General features: G+C 47.5%; 1 protein-coding gene across 1 annotated transcript in view; it reads right to left on the reverse strand.

Annotated features, from left to right (window-relative positions):
• The window catches only part of LOC135899735 (solute carrier family 35 member F2-like), a 236,920-nt gene that overhangs the window by 123,687 nt on the left and 92,004 nt on the right, over nt 1–21,229 (reverse strand). The window contains exon 2 of the mRNA XM_065429062.2: nt 4,983–5,431. Coding sequence (XP_065285134.1) covers nt 4,983–5,236 — 254 coding nt within the window. The 5' untranslated portion in view covers nt 5,237–5,431. The remainder of the gene's footprint in view (nt 1–4,982; nt 5,432–21,229) is intronic.

A 21,229-nucleotide genomic window follows, 5' to 3' on the forward strand; every position in this document is an offset into this window, starting at 1 on the left:
TTTTGCGGTTTCTGGTATTGTTAGGTACTTTTCATGTTTAAGTCTGTGAAGATTTTTAACATAAAAGGCATGCGCTGTGGGTATTTTGTTTCATGGCGTTTGTTTGTGGGCTTTCATTCTCAGAATTCCGGTAAATGTCTTTGTCAAGAATGTAAGACAAGGTAATACACGTAACTTTAATGACACAATGGTGCGGCATTATAACCCGCATATACCTCAGGTCGTATAGCAAGGCGTGGCATATACATATACCTAAATATATACATAAATTTTCACTCACGGACAACTACGCCGACTCGGACACCGACAACGCATTATGTGCGACACGGGTCCCTTCCCCCTATCGCGTTAAATTGTAAGCGTAACAATATGCAATGCAGACGGCTAGACAGACAGACAGACAGACTTTATTGATAGGAAAGACAGAAGGTCGACCTGAGCTAGTCTGCTACTCTGCACTAGGGAAGAGGAGAGTGAAAGTACTGGGATGGATGATAATGACAATGATGAGAGAAGTGGTGAGTGCTTATGTTATGAGGGAGGAAGAGAGGGACGGACGGACGAACGGATGAAAGCATGGACGGACGCATGTATGGATGGATGGATACTGTAAAAGTGTCAAATGCTCGCCAAGAAATTAGAGCTTGGAACACTTATTTCACATCGCAGAGCACAGTGCATTTATGAGGTGTCTGCTTTCTCATAAAACGGCAAGCCTCCTGTATCGCAGCCAGTTCTGCAGCCGCAGGTGTCGATTTGTTGTACAATAAAAATCGTCAGGTAATGCCAAGTTGTGGGACAACAAATGCAGCCGTTGTGGCAGGTGTTGTGATCGAACCATCGGTATAAACTTGTACACTCCCACTATATATTGTAAATACATGGGACAGCGTGACCTGCTTCAAGCCAATGGAAGAAACGTGGAACTTCATCGTAACTCCAGATATTTGAAGCCTCACTGGTGGTCTCGGTTTTGTCCAGGGAGGTGTTTCCGGGACCTGGTGGCCTGAAACCTTGCAACTATATGGCTTCCATGACATGCAACTGCTTTAGAAAAATCACAGTCAATGTTGGTTTTTGGAAGTGGTGACAGAGGATGGCGTGAGCGTCTGGTCAGCAAGCGAAGATAGGTTCGCACAGGTTCAGAGGACGTGTACACGCCGGCTGGGCAAGCCCGCGCTTCCGCTATTGGTACGTTTGTTGACGTTCAGCGTGGAAAACCAAGACATATCCGCAGCGCTTGCACCTCAAGGCTCCCCAGCGTGAGCATACGAGATGACCGCATATTAGATACCACAGGTATGCTGTAGCGAATGTAGACCACGAAAAGTGCCTGGTACACTTGGAGCAAATTTCGTCCAGCAGGTCCTTGTTACGAACGGCCTGCAAGGGTACCGACCTACAAAATTTTCCCAGCCAGCCGCAGCTGCGAGGGTGGCGAGCTTCCGAGAAGCGACCATGGAACCCTTCTCCACCTGCCGCGGTGACTCGTTTTGTAGGGACGACGGTGTGCCGCATCAACATCCCCTCGGCGCCGCTATGACTAAACGCGGTCGGCGGACCAAGTATTGTTCGTCGATTCGCCGTGGCCACCACGGGCTGTTTGGAGCAGAGGAGTTCCTGGAAGATATTTTGCGGTGCCGTCTCACGCAGCTTAGAAGTCATGGACAGACGCGGCGGCCATTATCTGCGGAGTCAAGACTGGGATGAAGAGGCGCCTGCTCGAGGCAAAACCCATGTCTGCGAGAACCCGCTCCCCTCGGCGTGGTCAGTGAAACCTGTGCAGAAGTGTTTGTAAACCCTCCCCCTCAAAGGCGGGTCGGCTACGATGGGTTTGAACGCTCCGAATTGGTAGCAGGTCGAACGGCCATTTTCCCTCACCTAGGGATCTAGGGACGACAGAGTGTATTTAAGGAGCCGTTGGTGGATCCTCAGGGCGCATTCCTCTTTCAGTCATGTTATACAGATGAACTGTAACGTGTTCATGTAGATACTGTAAATAAATCCTATATTCCTCGTTAGCATGGATAAGTTGGACGACGGCATGGACCAGCTACCATCTATTTCATGCCCAACCCTAAACATTACAGCCTCATCTCACTCCAGATATCGAGCGAAGAACGTATGTGAAGTTTGTCAGTTTAGCTCTAAGTCCAGTAGCATATTTCTTCCAAGAAAGATTGCGGTCTATTAGGACACCAAGAAATCCGAGTGGGTGACTAAAGGAGGCGCCGTTCAGTCGACAACGATGGCACGTTGTGACATTGATTTGCGCGTGAGTGCCAGCACTGCACATCTAGCTGCTGTGTCTTGCAGGCTTTCACGGCGAATGCAGTTAGCTGTGATAGTAGGCGCGCGTCGGAAAGAAAACCTGCCTAACCAATACGCCAAGTCGTCCATGTGCAAGACTAAACAGCGGGGCCAGGTTATAGTTATACTGCACCTATGTGTTTTGAACGCGCAGTATAGCTGCAGAACAAACAAGCGTCCCGAAAAACGAGTACGTAAGCATGAAGCAAGCACGCCTGTTTGCGAAGCATAACATAATTATATGAGACAGAAAAGCCATATCATTTAGAGATCCCATAGGAACTGATAAATTCCTTGTGTGCGGTAGGTAATGATAAGCATCTTTAATTTCCCCTATGCTCACATTAGTTGTACATTAGTTGTGCAGTCTAATAACCACATTTCTTTTTCTTTGTTTATATCTACGAGCTGCTTTGGTGACGTTTTGCCGCTATTCTGTTGACTTTTGACCGCATTTTGTATTTTCATTTATATTTTTGTTCTTTCTTATTGTTATTGATTTCCGTACCTATAACTTTTTGATAGCCGACGCTGCCTGTGGCATATCTTTTCATTTTACACATTTAATAAAGAAAAGAACTTGTCAAGCAAATATGTTCGGAGACAACAACAACAACTGACGAGTCAACTGCATGCTGTTGTAAGCACAGCGCAATTGCGCACACGTACTCGCAGACTGCGCAACGCGACTACCGAGACTCATCAAATGGCGTACAAAGTCGTTCTACAGAATGCGCTTTCATACAGCCTAAATTCGAATGGGCCTTCACCCAGCGATAGCAACGCCATTGCAGATCTTATTGTCGTGTTTCTGACGCGTTCACTCAAAGAACCTTTTTCCTCAATTTCAGACCCCTGTAACTGCTTCCGGTAACTGCCATGAAGTGCGACTCAACGCCCTTTTCGGCGCTCGTTCTAAAATAATAAAAGCAGCCGTAACAATCGCTTCTGGAGGCCCATTTCTACCGCAGCTCGGGTGTCTTGGACATCAGCCACCGGCACCACAAAACACTTCTTTTTTTCCTCAAACTAAGAAAACTACAAACAGCGGAATGAAAGAATACGTTCTTTTCCCGTGTGTCGTGCACTTACGCGCGGAGACAGTTAAACAACTAAGAACGAGACGAATACGAGAACGTCGGCCCTGGTATTGACGAACCAGTAAGGCGGTAAGAGAAGTGTTGACATAGACTCAGTTTCGGACTTAGTATTGGTCTTCTTTTTTTTAGTTGCGTAAAACTTCAAACAGAGGCAGGGAAACCGAACTACGAGTTTCGCCTAAGTACTGTGTACGCCGTTCGCCAAGAACTCACACAAAAAAGATGATAGAAACGAGGAAATGAATACGAACTTTTTCAGAAATCAAAACACGGCAAACGGTAGCAATACTCCGACACTTTCATGTCGGTGAGAGCGTACACCGCTGCGAGAGCTACGCTAACTCCCACGGAAACGGCGCCGTGTAAGAAGCTGTACTCGCACAGCTTCCCACAAATAGATAAACAGAGAGAAATTCGCCAGCAGTGCATGGCTATACGGCAGTTGCAAATACTGCGGTTCAGCCAGCGTGAGAGTGGCTGGTATAGTGCATGAATTTTCATTAAGTTCGTCATTCAGGCTTCGAAACGACCTCGCGACTTTAGAAATCGATCGTTTTAAACGAAACTTTCTGTACCCGCAACATTTCGCGATGGCCATGCATGCGTGCTGAGACTTATTGCGGTGATTCGTGCTTAGAAAACCAATCTCTCAGGATTTTGTAGAGATAAAGCGTTATAAATAAAAAACCGCGACAGCGTCTCAAGCCACAGGCACGAAGATCAAACAAATTCGTGTTCTAACCATCACTGCCATGGTGACTGAACGATCACAGCTTTTCCTTGTAGTAAATGTAGTAGAAAATCATGATAGCGCTATAGGCTTAATCACTGCGCTTCCATACTCGTAGCGGTACGGAAAATGGTTCGTATGTGACAGCAACCTCGACTGCCTGTCATTGGTTGTGCTCAATGTACACCCATGCCGACCACCCACGAGGCGATTCTACGAGTGAATTCGGCATCTGCTCGGGTAGCGTCCTCTCCCACTTCCACGTGTGCATTTGAGAGATCACGTGAGATTCGTCGCACTGATGGCGTCGGGCTATCACGGCCCGGATTCAGACACCCATCAGCGTCGAAAAAAAATAATAATTGGCGACTCAGAAACTCCCGCGTCACTGACTTGCGATTGGTAAGCAGCAAGCTTGCCTCCCAACCGGGCAGCTGAACCAACGCTAAGGCTAGGAACAGTCCGCTAGCCATCAGCCTCGGGCGCCATAAACTTTGTCATTGCAAAGCCATTATCTAGCCCGCGTTGCTAGTGGGTTGGTAAATATGACAGGTACTGAAGAAGGAAAGTCGCACTACGGAGCGCTAGGGATCGAGCGCTAGGGAGCGCTACAGCAACGCCCATTTCCCAATGCTTTGCCTAACCCAAGAGTTATAGTCGATTCAGTCGCTACCTGTAGCAAGAGAAATTAAACGCCGTGCATCCACTGCCCCTAAGAACCAAGCTTTTCCTTTGCAAAGTAACTTTTCTTTTGTTTCATTTCTCTCTTTTTAAACGAAAAAATAGTACGGCATCACCCTATGGCATCACTAGTCAACACGGAAGCGTGAAATCGCACTCACCACCGCCCAAGCCTGGAGAAGGAGGCACAGGCCCTGGCGCACATCGAGCGGGTCCTCGTGGAGCTCGAGGCCAGGTCGCCGTCTGCTCCGCCCACCGAGCCCGTGCAGGTGGTGGTCACCGCGCCGCCGGTAGTCGTGATTGCGGTCGCGGTGTTTGTGCCGGCCGTGCCCCCTCCTCCCCCCCTGGCGTCCAGGGAGGAGGGCAGGCCGTTCATGTCGTAGGCCGAGAGGACGCAGAAGCGGCCCTCGTCCATGCAGCAGTGCGGGCAGCCCGACAGCGTTACCGCCGCCAGGGCTGCGCTGCTTCAACGGGGAGGCAAGTGGCCCAATGAACGACGCGGTGTGAGCCGCGCCGCGATGGTCACCCGTCAGTCGAACGGACGACGGGACGATTGGGACGGATCTGGCGGTCTCGAAGGGCTCTGCCGGGAACAGCAACGCGGGATGTCCTGTAAGCAGTAAACGAAGACCAGGCGGATACGTTAGAAAGTGTGATTTTTAATGTGCAGTAAACCCTCGTTGTGACTAAGTCACTGTCCTCTTCCGAGGACATCGCTACAGCAAGTATTTACGGCGAGGGTAACGAAGAACAGAAATTCAACTTCATTATAAACAGTATTTCGTTTAAAGCGGAGGAAATATAAGAGTAGTAACGTGGGAACACAAGAAACTTGAAATGAAGCAATATTTAGAATAGGGCAACTTCTTCAAAACGAGCGTTTATTGTAGGTCATCTTTCTGTGCCACTGTCCTGCAGCAGGACCGTCTTTCGAGAAGTAGGCCTGACCCTTAACATTGCAACTGCATTACCAGTACCTTGAGTATTCTATCAGATAATTATGAACGGTCGTTCTACAACCAAAGTCTCAAGGCTCACGATAGGAGGGGCCCTTTCTTCTAGAGCATTTGTATAAGTCACTACGATCCCTGCCTAGTAATAAATGATCTGGGAACATTCTGTTATAGACAGCCTATAGACGTCATGCCATACCCTTGTGATTGTGGTGCTGGTTCGTTCAATGTCTTTCACGACGGCGTTCCCTGTCGATGTAATGACAGTTCTCGAGCAACAGAACTCAGCTGTTAAAACAGCTGTGTCGAACAATATATCTGCCGATATAAAAACCTCATCACGTGTTACTGTCTCGTGGTGGTGTCGTTACTTCCGACAAATGAAGCAAGGAAGAGCGCTTGGGCTCCTAAAATACTCTAGGTATGTGACCATTCCGTAAATCAGAGGCCTCAAAGATGTTCGGCGGGGCTCCGAAATGACCTTGACATTTTCCCCAATAAATAGGGTACGCATATTGTATGTTGTGACAAGCAAGCACTGCTGCGTCAGAGTCGCTTGCTCGGATCAGTACATGACGAGCGACATAACTACGGCACTGAGCACACTCAGACGTTCACTGACCGACTCATGTAAACTTTGGTATTTGCTGTTGTATAACTGCACACGGATGGGAAAGTAGACTACGCAAAAACCGGCCATCCCAACACACAGTTGAGAAATACAAACGCACGCGTCAGAAACACACTTAGATAGTCTGCAAAAAGAAATGTACACTCTATACAGTGCAACTAATGCTGCCATCAGTTCTAAGTATACGGAGAAACTTGCATCAAGAAAAAGCTAATACTTGGGATATTTGGCAGAGTTCAGTCAAGTGTTATCAGCATCTATATATACCTGCAGACCGACCCCGCAGTTGCCGCTTCCCGGCAACTGCAGCTTATGCAGCCGTAACCTTTACCGAGAAACGCTTGCAGCGAACGATGTGCGCGAAGGCGAGCTTTCTGGTTATTTTATTACTTTCCCCTGGACGGCCGGCACCAGCGTGGATGCATGGATGGACGGATGCTATGAGCATCGCTTTGGAACGGCACGGTGGGTTGCGCCGCCAAGCCCTGGCGCCAGCGCAGGTGTGCGGACTTGAGCACCATTTGGTGGTGCTTCAAGGTGGCTTCCTCCGTTTTCTCCCTCGCGCTTTCTTCTCTATCGCAGTCTGCTGCTTTTCTCCTCACCCTCTCACGTACTCTCTTCCTCCGCTTCCTTCCTAATGCTTTCCCTGCAGCCTTCTCTTCCGCTCTCCTCCTCGCGCTCTCATCGCTATCGCCTTCTTTCATTCCACGCTGCGCTCCGCGTTCACTCGGTTATGCCGACGAGGCAAGCCGACGCTCAACGCAGAAACGGACGCCTAAAGCTGCTCTCTAAAACAGTTATTTACGAAGAAAACGTGACACATTAACAAAATCAAGCCGAGAGGCCTGGGAACCGGGAAAATTAATACAAAAATGAATACACTTGCGTATTAAGAGTATTCATTTTTAGCATTAAATTTTGCTCATGTGCCTAGGCTGCCCGCAGACCAGCCACGTGTCATGCCTGAGCACTGGCTATTTTGGTTTTCACTGTTACAGGTGTATATCACCTATCTTGGGACTGATTATCTTAGTGCCTGGGTTGTTTTCTAGTGTGTGTATTGTATGTAATTAGCGAAAGTCAAGCGAGTTGCTAAAATACTCGCGGAACTAAGCAGTAAATTTGACACATTCAGCTCGAAAGCGTGCACATAGTGCAAGAAATTCACAGTTCTGTGTCATCCGTGAACACACAGTTCCAGGATTTAAAAGTGACACTTGAAAAACTGAAGCAGGAACAAGTAATACTGAAGAATAAAAATAAACACATAAATGATCCACTAAGTAAGCCCTAGGAAGAGCTTATCGAAATTAAACAATACAATCGTCAAGGAAATCTTGAGATCAAAGGCCTTCCTAAGATGCCCAGTGAAAAGCTAGCCGATGCCTCGGTAGAAGCAGGAAAACATTTGGGCATTCCACTGACATGCTTTGTTATCATACGCGGAAGTAATTCATCTCGTCACGAGCAAGGACGAGGAAAGGCCGAACGTGGTCGTCAAGTTCGCGTCTCGCTCATTCCATGATAACGTCTTGAAAGCGGCTACAAAGATAACAAAGGCTACAAGATACAAAGCTGTTTTCTGCAGACTTGGCTATGAAGGCAATGATTTACAGTATATCAATGAGCATCCATGCATATAAAATAAAATTCTTCTGGACAGTCCATGGGCATCCATCCATCCATCCATCCATCCTTGGACAGTCCACTGCATGCAAGAAAGGAGAAAATCTGGAAGTACACTGGCGTGGCGAACGGTAACATTCTTCCTAGGAAAGCACGATATCCTAGCTTTTTACTTGCTCAAACTGAGGAACGCCTACGCAATATCTGGATGATGATGATGATGATGATGAACAGTAAATCTTGTTCGCTGATACAGTGCGGTGTACGCAGTTTACAGCAAAACTATTGACACTATCTGCTCCTTCCTAGCCGTTAATTATTTTGAATTCAATTTTATAGGTGTTTCCGAGACTTGGCTGAAACCTGGTGAACTTCAGAATATCCCCGGCTATTCATTCTTTTCTAAAGGGTGATCATTTTTGAGTTTTACATAATGTTTAAGGATTACCTCTGGCAATAGTGGTATAAGGTTTGTAAACAGGGATGAAGTGCCTCAGACAGGCTGGCCAACGTTTCGATAGGAGGACCTATATTCGTCAAAGGCGGCAATAGCATAATTCTTGTCCCTGAGTTGGATTATTCAAAGAGGCGGACATTGCTGGCACGAGAAATTGAAACACATATTTGCTTCATTGTTAGGAATTCACCAAGCAAATTATTAATTAATTGCTTTACGGTGCATACTGCAATTTTTGAATTGTAGCCAGCGAGCTTGCAAAATATTTAGCACGAGGGGGTCATTAACGTGCCCCCAATACATGGGACACGGGTGTTTTTGCATTTCACCCCATCAAAATGCAGCGGCCGCGGCCAGGATTTGATCCCGCGACCTCGTGCTCTGCACCGCAGCATCATAGGCACTAAGCCACCGCGGCGGGTGAGGCGGTGGTGTTGGTCTATTCACGAATGGCAATATCAAGTGTAACTTCGTTCCTCAATTTTCTTGCACTGATGTGCATGACTTCTGACTTTCTGGCACCGAAATTCGCCACCATTTATAGTAATTGTTGTAATCTATCATGCCCCGAACCAATATATGCAAAACATTATGCATCATTTTGAAGCAATGGTTGTTTACTTGAACAGCTACAATTAAAACATTAACCTGTAGGGACTTCAGCACTGACTGCCTGAAAAATGACAGCAATGAATATTTTCCTCTTGTGAGCTCTTATGGTTTTCCTAAGGTAATACATGCTCCACCAGCATCACTGCTTGTTATCAACATGAAACGACCACATCCTGCGAAATTTCGGCACAACAACCAGTGAGAGCAACGTTTATGACACGATAATTTCTTATCATTATCCGACTGCTGTTTCAGTTCCCTGAACTGATAACACTACCCAACGAACAGCAACTTATTGCAACACAATCGATCTTCGCATTTTAAAACAGCGCTTGTTAGCAGTTAGTCATATTGGGCTAGATCATACGGATGCACAGCAACAATATGACATGGTAAGTTTTTAAGTTCTCATATAACGGAAGTCATTGTGCAGTTTTTGCACAGTGCCTATTTTTTGCCCCCCCCCCCTTGAGGATGAGTGTTGAGACCCAATTTATTTTCGCTATATGTGAATGAACTTCGATTAATGCTATATAATTTCACCCCTGTCATGTATGCAGATGACACTGCTCTCCTTTGCGCACATGAGTCCATGGCTGATGCTTTCCGTGCAGCTAACGAAAAAATGACCCGCCGTGGTTGCTCAGTGGCTATGGTGTTAGGCTGCTGAGCACGAGGTCGCGGGATCGAATCCCGGCCACGGCGGCCGCATTTTCGATGGGGGCGAAATGCGAAAACACCCGTGTACTTAGATTTAGGTGCACGTTAAAGAACCCCAGGCAGTCGAAATTTCCGGAGTCCTCCACTACGGCGTGCCTCATAATCAGAAAGTGGTTTTGGCACGTAAAACCCCATAATTATTATTAACGAAAAAATGAGGCGAATTTGTGACTTGTTTCATGCCGATAAACTGCTCTTAAACGTTAAGAAGACAAAGTATATGGTGATTCACTCTTCCCATAGAGCTATAGCCACTCGACTTTTGCGTAATTCAGGCTGAAGGGGAACACATAAGAAAACTCATTAACCTAAGACACATAGGTGCTCTGTTAGGCCACCATTTCTACTGAAAAATGCATATTGACTGTCTGTGCAAAAAGCTCAGCACCGTCTGCTTTAGGCTTTTCAAATGTCGCCATTTACTTGATGTAGCGAGATTGAGAACGATTTATTTTGCCCTATTTCCTAGCCAGCTATCTTATCGTATATAATTTTCGGGTCATACATACCATCCGTACATAAAACCACTTACAGTGTTGCAAAAAGATGCTCTGTTTATTTCAAATCCGTTTATGTCAAACTCAAATTATGCTACCTCTACTAAATCCCTATTTTTTCAATAGCAAATAATACCCCTGCAGCTGTGACAAAACTACGGTGATGATTTATATCTTTGACTAGTAATTTCCCACTTCACCCTACAGTCTTTATTCCTTCTCATTGTAAAACAAGAAGCCATGAATGTAGTAACTTCCTGAAGCTACTAGTAAAAAATCTGTATGGGAAAAAGCGACTTTTAGTGTTGGTTGTTCTTTATGGAATAATTTTTCTGTTCAGCTGAAGCAACATAAAGCTTTTTTGTGGGTGATACTTAAATGTTATTACAAAGAACTGTATCAGTTGTCGCAACTCTTGTGTTTAGTGTGTTAAATGGATATTCGGCTAATATGATGCATAAAGGGTCTACTGCGTTTAAGTACAAGCATATATTGTTGTAACTATTTCTGCATAGATTATTATTCGCGTGATGCTACTGATACAGATGCTTCTCAACACGTTTCTTGTAGGGCCTTATTTTGTATTAAAAAAAATTTCGAAAAATTCAAATTCATCTCCGCATTCATTAAATGGTTTTATTTAATTTTATTTAATTTATTTATAGCTGAGGGACACCGCAGTCGGTTTGTAAGTCGAGTCCTGCCGCATGCCAATGCCGCACTCATTTCCCAACAAGGACATTGAAAAACCTCAACGAGAATAGCTAATAAGAATGGCAAGTGTACAAAGCAGTCTTCGAACCTAGGCGCCGCCAGTCGTGGCTTCCGATGCCAGGCCTAATCAATGCCTCCCTAACGAGCGACTTTTCCCATTCACGGCGCCCATTCGGCGAACGGCTTTCGGCATCACAAACGACCCTCGAATAAACACCTATCGCCCTGCAGGGACAGAGCGAGGCAGCTGTTTTTTTTTTTTTTGCTTTACCGGCGCTGAAAGTGGGAGGCAGGAGAGAAAGAGGGGGCTACAGATTAGCGCTCCTCAAATCGTACCAAACGAACAACACAAATCACGAGCAATTAGCGACCCGGGCCCCGAGCGGGAGGTCGTTTGGCGCCCCCCCCCCCCCCGGCTCGCGTGCAATCTGCCGCGAGCAGGCGACGTGGCGCAGCCGCGGCTTCCCTTGCGAAGAGAGTTTCGCCCGCGACGCTCTTCACGGGACTCGGACTACGACGCCCTATTCTGCTTGCAAGGCGCAAGCGTGCGAGTCTGCGAGGCTCTGGCCACGCAAGATTGGAAACGCCTTGCTCCAAACCCTGTCCGAGCTGATTGCGCGCCCGTGGACGGCGCTGCTCAAATACGGGCTTCCGAGAGACGTCGCCTCGAGATAAACGCGGCGGGACGCTATCGTCGAGGGGCACGAGGAGGTGGGGACGAGCGTATAAGCATGAGACGGGTCAACGGAATCGATTCTGACGGGGTCCTCGTTTGGCAGGGCTCTAGACGATGTCGGCGGAGTGTGGTGCGGCACGTTGCGCAGGAAGCGGGGCGCCGCGCTGGACAAAAGGGCTCATTTTCATCTCCGAGACGGAGCCCGTGGAAACCGACTCGATCCGGTCATCAGGAGCATTCGGAAGGGACCGAGAGATGCTTGCCACATGGGCAGAATTTGGATTTGGACCGAAGCCTCCCGCGCCCGCATATAGGGATACGTAAGCTGTAATACAGGCGTGATCGTGATGATTATGGCCTGGCACGTGCATAACAATAAAGAATAACAAATTATATTTCAGAACGTCACGCAAAAAGAAAAGTGGGAGGGGGGGGGGAGAGAGAAAGTAGACGCTGCTCGCTGGCGCATATGACAAGAGGGTCGCGACGAGCAGTGCCTCACATGCGACTCCGCGAAATGTTATTAAGCCCCACTAGAAAACAAGAGCGCGGTTCATATTATCAAATGCGTGGCGGGGCCCGGGAAGGTTCTAACCTGTCTAATTTTTGTGAATATTTTGTAGTATTTGGTGTTTACCTGTATGATTTTGTCACGACAGTAGTACATTCGTCCAGACACCCCAAACAAGTTTTATTTTTTAATATTAGGAATGAAATCATTAAACCCGACACACAGGGTGTCCCAACTATAATGCACCAAGATTTCAGAATACGAAAATGCCACGTAGCTGGACAGAATCAAGTTAATGTTGTTTTGCGTCGCTCGGAGATAGATAATCTGTTGCATTCCACTTGATTACATAATTAGTTTTGATTATTCAATCAGCTTCCTTAACATTATAATTAGATTAAAAGTGCCAATGAAAAAATTGTAGAGCAACAAGAAAAACGCCCCATACAGCTTTCTGTTGATCAATGCGCGCTACATAAAAGCGTTTTTTCGAGCGTGAAAGGAGCCCGCGAATACAAGCAAAGTGCCTCGAGCGGCCAGTCGCACGACAATTTTGCGTGTATTCGCTAGCTTCTTTCACGCTGGGAAAAACGTCTTCATGTAGCACGTATTGAGCAACAGAAAGCTACATAGAGAGTTTTGCTATTGCTCAACAGTTTTGCCATTGACACTTTTCATCTAATTATAATGTTCGAGAACCTGATCAATTATTCAAGACCAATTATGTAATTAAGCGGAATGCAATAAATAATCTGAGTATCTGAGCGACTGAAAACAATATTACCTTGGTTCTGTACAGCTACGTGGAATGTGCATATCTTTAAATCTTGGTGCATGATATGTGGGACACCCTGTATATAGCCACGGTTGCAAATGACGCCTTTGGAAATATTAAAGGCACTCGTCACAGAGGAGCGACGAACACAAATCCAAAAGTTTGAAAGCGACATTATAACCTTGCATCGTGCCCACTTAGTCGCCACGTGGTTAACCGTGTAGAGCCAGCACACATCATGCAGCATATGAAAAGACCACGAGTTTTCCTGGGGCGTTCAAGCAATTACCCCATACAGTATGCTGTCGCAGACCTGCGGATTGCTTGAACAAGACAGGGAAAACACGGAGAAGGTGGGAGACGGGAATTCAAGAGGATCAGCAAAACGAGAACAAGCAAAGTAATACTGTGTTTCCGACAATCCAATAAGCGCGATGACATCCCAGTGAATTTTTTTCCCACATTATCTTGATATACAACAAACTTCTATTTTCCCTTGGTGCTATATCATTGAAGGTGCCATCGGCAGGCGCCATTTCCTTGTCGGCAGCTTCCAACGTGAAAGAAAAATTCACCGAACATTACTATACTCCCTAATGCGAAATTTGAGCTCTATACGCGTTTTCATTTCGCGGTATATTTGCTCGTGCGGACAATCTGTCACGTGCGGCACGTTCAAAACGGAGCGAAGTGTGGCGCGTCTGCCTCGCTAATCATGAGATCGCGAGATATCGAGAGGCAGGGCGTGGGTGACGCGTGGGTGCGATTCGCAACAGCCACCGCAGACAGACTGCGCTCATGCAGTTCTTTGTTTCCATACAGGCAATGCGCGCTATACTCTCGCGCCATATCGTAGCCATCGTCGCCGCACAACGCGTCTTGCGCGGCACTGCGCCTTTCTTCTTACGCTTTTCTTCCACCAGCGAGGAGAGTGGCCCTTCGTCGCAGGTTGTCGCGCCACCAGTTTCAGCGGTGACAACACCCAGGAGATCGCCACATCGAGCCTTACTCGTAGTGTTACGTTCGACCTGTAGAGGCTGGCGATCTTCGGACAAGTGATAGACCCCAGCCGAACGGCGCCACCATGTCTACTGCGGCGACTCGCTTGGAAAACCACAATGCGCCGAGTGAACAGGCTGTTGACGCCGGCATGTCTGCTGCGGCGACTCGCTTTGTAAGGACGACAATACGCCGTGACTTCAAGGGAGCGGCGCCGGGATGTCTAGACGCAGTCGGCGGACCAGGTATTGTTTGTGGAGTCGCCATCGCCTTCACGGTATGATTGGAGCGGGGGAACTCCTCGAATGAGAAGTTTAGTGGCGCCATCTCACGGTTCTTAGAAGTTGTCAATCAATGGACAGACGCGGCAGCCACTGTCTGCGGGTTCCACTCTAGGACCAAGCGGCGCCTGCTCAGGGCAAGACCCGTGTCAGCGAAAACCCCTCTCACATTGCTGCGGTGAGTAAAACTGAGCGGAAGTGAGTGTATAAAGCCTCCCCCCTCAAAGGCGGGTCGGCTGCGATGACTTTGGACGCTCCGAATTGGTCGACGTTGAACGGCCGTTTTCCCCCACCTAGGGGTCTAGGGAGGACAGAGTGTTTATAAGCAGCGGTTGCGCGGCTGCTGAGTGTGCCTTCTCTCTCAGTCATGCTAGACTGATGAACTGTAACGTTATCGTGTAGATACTGTAAATAAATCCTATATTCCTCGTTCTTGATGAGAACAAGTCTCTCCCTTCAACAACGTCCTCAGCGTGGATAAGTTGAACGACGGCATGGGCCCCCTACCATCTATTTCATGCCCGACCCCCATCATTACAGTAGCCGCTCGCCATCGCCCCTTGCAGGAGCAGTGATCCGCATCACACACGCTGGTACCGCGGACTGACCTCAGTAACAGACGCCGCAGACGAGCATAGCCCTCCCCAGCACATGACATTCTGTACGCCTCCCCCCCCCCCCCTCAGAAGCGCAGATGAGGTCGCCCACGCGGCTGCAGATACCACGGCCGCCGGCAACTCAACGCAGGCGCAGGCAGTCTCTTCTCCACTCCTGCTTCTCTCCGCTATGGCCTCCGCTTTCTTCGCTATGGCCCTTCTTTCCTCCGCTTCTCTTCGCTATGGCCCTTCTTTCATCTACCACTACGTTCCACGTTCGCTTTTATTCTTCGCGGCTCTCGTTCGCTCGGTTATGCCGACGCCGCCGACGCTCGCCGCAGGAACAGGCTATTAAGAGCTGCGCTCTAAAGAAGTAAAGAAAGACAAATCTGAACGGCGTGCTGTTCCCTGCAAGCAATCAAACACATAGACAGGCACAAACACCAGCACGATGCATGTGTGAGGACATTTGCACGATATCAGCGCCGTGTATTGCGTCCTTATTCAGCTGCTATATCGCCTTAGTGCTGCTTCTTCGCCACAATAATAGACACGCGCGGGCATATGAATATAAACTAATTATAATAATAATCAATAAATAAATGCCACCAGTTTCAGCTCTCACGGTCACGCATTCTCCGAGATAAAATCTGCCTGTCTCGGAAATACCGTCCACAGTTATCGGGCTTCAATTCGTGAGGCACTCGCCTGTTTTCTTTCTTTTTCTTCCTACCGAAACAACCCCAATCTCACAATTCTTCAATATGACATTTTCATTCTTTCTTCTGCTCCTCTAAGTGGAGTTGCCCGCTTTCAACCCCTTGGGCGTCAGCAGAGTCCCCACAACAGGCGCAACCTTTGACAAACAACAATTCTCTCCACGCCCTGAAGCGCCTCGGGCATTCCGTGGAATGCTTCGGCACCCAGCCCAAACGCTGGCGCCACGCGTGAAAACCGAGATAAACGATTCTCTTTCTCTTACTTAAGTCGCTGGATATTTATTCTTGCTTTCCCGTTTCCTTTATGCCCCCCCCCCCCCCTACCATGCCACCCTTCATATTTACCACCTGACTTTTTATATTTATTTCTTTAGGGAAATGGTGGCGCAAACAGAAAGAATCAACAAGGAGATAGGAGGACACAGCCACGCGCATAGAAGTCAATTGTTTGCTCGGTTTCTATGTTTATGTAGCAGGCAGGGGTAATTTTTTTTTCATAACCCAACTATAGCAAATGTCTTCCACACTATTGTCTCTGCTCGCGACATCTTTTTATGCTTCTCGTTTTCCTGTACTCTTTGGTATAATATATATGCATATATATCATTCTAGTTACTGTGTTCTTCTTGCTGACCACTCATCATGGCGCATCGCAGGCCGCCAAGCCGCCGTGAGTGCCCAGCGCCGGTTGATAACCCAGATGGCGGGTGGCACCTCCTTCTAAATTTAACGCAGAAAGAAAGTAAGAAATGACTTTCGCCCATCACTGCAACAGTTCTAAACCAGTTTAGACTCATAGCCTATTCCTCGAAAACTCTAATTGCGCAGAAACAGGTTTATTACTTGAAGGGAATATGAGAAACCAAGCTCACATTATTATTATTATTATTATTATTATTATTATTATTATTATTATTATTATTATTATTATTATTATTATTATTAGGGCGAATCAGAAAGTCTTGGCCCTTGTAGTTTATGAGCCAATATAAGGCACATACAGGTCATTACAAATACACGAACTATACCCCCTACCTCACACTACTCTTCCACACAGCCCCACACTTATTCAGACATTTGTCCCATCGTAGTGCTAAATTTGACATGCCCCTGTGGTAGGATTCTTCCGGCTGACGAAGCTGCGGGTTTGAGTCCTTGCTGTGGGAGGCGCACCCCGATCACTGGAGACGGAATGGGAAAGCACCCCTCGTGAACCACGCGTTGGGTGCCAGGTTAAAGGAAGCCGAGTAGTCCGCCGCATTTTATCGGGAGCTGCGCACTACTGCGTGTCACAGTCCCTGCTTTGGAACGATCATCATCATCATCATCATCATCATCAGCCTGGTTACGCCCACTGCAGGGCAAAGGCCTCTCCCATACGTCAACTATGGGAGAGGCCTTTACCCTGGAACGATAACTCCCATCAATCAATCAAAAGTTGACATGGAATCAAAGCTCTGGAGAGCTCGACGGGTCCCGGACTCGTCTAGAGCTAAACATATCCATAACAGTCTCCGGTATACCGCTATCACTTGCTTCCATCGAGAGAGGAGGCTTTCTCCTTTCCCATTAACATAGTTCACCGCGTTACTGTACGCAATTCTGTTACCAGACGTAATGTGACGGTCTCGAGACCATATCGGACTTCATAAGTTGGGCTCGGTTGGAGCGACTGCCGTCAACTCTTGTGAGGCTAGGTGCACCTCCAGCAATCAACACTCCTCCTCCTCGCGTACGCAACGGATAGTGTTCCCCGAGAGATTGGGAGTATGCGGTTTCGCGCCTTCTATACTCTATGGCAAGTAGTATTCTTACGCCACACTCGTCTGATTCGCACGCGTTGTCAGGATTGGGGGCTCAATCCCATCGCTCGTGATCCTTTGTCAAGATTCGAGTCCGGCATGAATTTGAAGGTAGCTGGCCCATGCCATCGTCCAACTTATCCACGCTGAGGATGTTGATGGAGGGAAGAACTGCTTCTCATCGAGAACGAGGAATATGGGTTTATTTACAGTATTTAAATCAGTCTAACATGACTGCTTGAGAAAAAGAGTGTCAGTCCAACATGACTGCACGAGAGAAGTGTCTCAGTCCAACATGACTGCTCAAGAGAAGTGTGTCCAGCATTCGCATCACAGCAGTTTTTATACACTCGGTCCTCCCGCGATACAAGGTGACGCGAACGTTCGTTTAGTCATTGTCAACTTGCCGCCGCCCCGCAGAACAGTTTACGCACACATAGGCACACACGTTCCGATGTCCGGCGCCGACGTCAGAGGGGCGCCGTTCCGGGAAACTCGGAGCCAATGGTGGGTAGCTCGTTGTCTTGCGTCCCGATCGGGGCGTGGGAAGCAACAAAAAACGGCTTTCCCACGGCAGCTCATTCACGCGTAGCAGATCAGGTCCGCGCTGGAGAGCTCTGGCACAATAGTTCGCCCGCCGAACTCGTTTCGTCACAACGGCGATGGGGCTGGAGGAATGGCGGCGGTGTCAGCACAAAGCCCGCTTCATCGAACGCATCCTAGCTGAAGCGACGGAGAGTGGAGGATGCGTGTCTTGTTCCCCGGTCGTAACTGGGTGGCAATCTTCCATTGCAACTCGCCATTCTTAACAGCGTTAAACACCTTTAGGAACAGCGAAAAGAGACGCTCAGGCGCCGCCCCAACATCAGCCCAATCCTGCCTGCGGCCAGCGTACCGACCAACCTACGAAGCAGGTGTAGAATTACCACACGTACAAGCACACACAAACAGAAAAGCAAACAAGCAAACAGATCACATGCAGCGTCTAAAACACGGCCTTGCGCGCAGTCTCTACTGGTTCACACACTTCAATGCACTCTAAAGCATGCCTTTTCTCATTGTTGAAAACACTCTCGGCCTTCTTTCTTTCTTTCTTTCTATCTTTCTTTCTTTCTTTTTTTTTCTTTTTCTTTCTTTCTTTTGCGCGTAATCGGCGTGTCGGTGTCGTCTTTTTTAATTTGGAACGCTGCTCCACACCACGAGCACGCATCGGATCGGCCCGGTTGTCGAAAGTACCTCGTTCGTGGGAAGTGGAACTCCTGTCTCCAGTGAATCGACTTGCCCTTCCACGTCACTGGAGCACCACGGTGTTCAGCCTCCTTTCTATTTTAGAGCGGTCACGTGAGAACGCAGTCGCATCGAATTGCCTTTTGCGATGGGGAATGAGAAGTGTGGCTCAGCGCGAAGTTCGTGAGTTCAAGCCCTGTCGCGCACAAATCGATGGAGCGCCTCGAAGAGATATCGCGCTGCTCTAGAGAGGCATCGATTGCGGCCCTTCTTCCATGGGCAGTGGTTCCGCGTTGTGGCGCTGAAACGCGTGAGGTATTTTTTAAGGTATTCTCATATTAAGTCTATTCTGCCAAAATCTATCAGGCCAGTACTTGAAGCTCAAGAAATTGATTTCAAACAATGCAAAGCACCACACGCGACTTTGTTGCAACTGTGTGTGTGTGTGTGCGTGTGCGTGTGTGTGTGTGTGTGTGTGTGTGTGTGTGTGTGTGTGTGTGTGTGTGTGTGTGTGTGTGTGTGTGTGTGTGGCAAAAGAAAACTAGGAGGGAGCATCACGTGATGCCGTCATGCTTAGCGAGGCAACTCTCCCTGAAGCCGTACCCTCCGCCTTTTCTTCTCTCTCTGAAAAGAGTCGGTCCAACGCGTGATTATCCGCCATGCAGCCTCAGCCCAGTGGCGTTTGGTTCTCTGTAGGTTTTGATCGACGCGCAACTTGTTCGCGTCCTTTCCTAAGCGCTCTGTGCACTTTTTCTGCCGATATGCTCGCGCAACTTCGGTCATTTACTGTCAGCGTATGCATTCATCGTACTGGTTGCAGAACACGTTGCAAACACGACGTTGCTATCACAGCCGTTGTCTTTTCAGACAAGCCTGCGCTAAGCGCGACGCTGGCTCACGCTTACCGTGCTTCACCGGGTACGAGCAATGGAATTTTAAAGCGACGCAAAACAAATACCGCACTAACTGATTTATTAAAGATTTTTAAAAAAAGACGGGAAACTTTAGTTCATATATGCACTATGATTTGCTTGTGAGAAGTAACATAAAATGCAAGTACACATGTAATATCTAGAAAGACGATGTCTAAGGGCTGTAAAGCGCGAAGTGCCGTAATTGAGCTGTAAACTTAGGGTTAGTGCGAAGGAAAGTGCCCATTGCGACGAGATTACAGCGAACAGGAACCAACCGGTCGATTCAGGCGCCGACAACTGACGCCTCTAAGATTCGTGGCTTGACCCTTGCTAATAGCTGTCAGCGTAATTAACCTCAGCATCTTGCCGCGCGGCCCGCGACACATAATAGCAGGCACGATGGCGAGAAACGGCGTTCGTCGGTTGACGATAGTTTTCACCGTTTCACTCTCACACATACATCTGTGAGCAGTAGTGTGCACACATCACGTTCGCCGAAAAAAATGAACAAAAAAACTGAATTTATTAGTCATCCAAAGCGAAATTGACGAGTGTACTGGAACGTTTTCAATGACAAGTTGACGTTGCAGTTCTCAATTATAAGCTGTTTCCATAGAGGGAAACGAAAATCGGCCTTAACGCCGGAATCCTTGGTCCAAAAACTTTGCTCAGGGGAATACTTGCAACAACAACAAAAAAAAACAAGAAAAATTGGTCAAGTACTTTCTTCTCGATGAGTTTTTTCTTCTGGCTACCTGTGCCAATCAGTTGCAGCGCTCCTAACTCGGCCAAAGTGCCGAGATTAAATTCGAGCCTAATTCAGCTCTTCGAAACCAAAGCCATCAAGCTGCATATCGGTAATTTATTCAGTTCTATTACCTAAATTTCTTGGATTTGACTCAGATTTTGGGACGTTTCATTTCTTACGCATCGACTAAATTATTTTATTGCACTGGTGTCAAGTTCCACAGTTCATAAAAGAAATACGTCATTACGCTCTCGAGAGACAAGTCAATGGTGCGCTTCGTTACGCGCCCTCATTACAGCAGAAACATTCCCTTACGACAGTCGCAGTCTCTTTTTCTGGAGTAAGACAAATAGCTAATAAGAATAAACTACGCAGTTTGAAGGAAGCGGCAAGCTCGGAGCACAAGTTGATCATAAGAAAGCGTGCTCGTAGCCACTGAAGTCTCGCGGTCAAGAAATTTTCATTGAAGAGGAGACAGGTTTATGATAAGCCACACACATCGTTTTTGATATTTACTGAGCATCATAGAAAGGGGAAAGGAGGAATGCGAAAAAAATTCACGCAGTAACTCATCTGGTAGTTGCCTAAGCAGGCGTAACCGTTGTGTAACTTGTTCATCTCCATGCCACCCGGTGTCATTATCAATGTCATGGAACTTGATCCTGCCAGTATGAACCCTTATCAACCCTCATCAGCCGTTCGCTTATCATGTTGGATAGGGAACATGATAAGGCAGGTTTAATTAAGGTAGAGTTCCATACGGCACACAAGCCCATGACCATTGTTAATAATTAAGGTGAAGTTCATTGCGCAAGTTAATTAAAATATAGTAAATTAAGGTACTCAAACCCTTTACCATTGGCGTTAATTAAAGCGAATTAGGGTAATTTAGCGAAGCTGTTGAGAAACCACGACTACATTTTCTGAGGGGCGTATGCAATGCTCTAGCG

This window comes from Dermacentor albipictus, chromosome 5, assembly GCF_038994185.2.
Source record: "Dermacentor albipictus isolate Rhodes 1998 colony chromosome 5, USDA_Dalb.pri_finalv2, whole genome shotgun sequence".
Taxonomy (NCBI): domain Eukaryota; kingdom Metazoa; phylum Arthropoda; class Arachnida; order Ixodida; family Ixodidae; genus Dermacentor; species Dermacentor albipictus.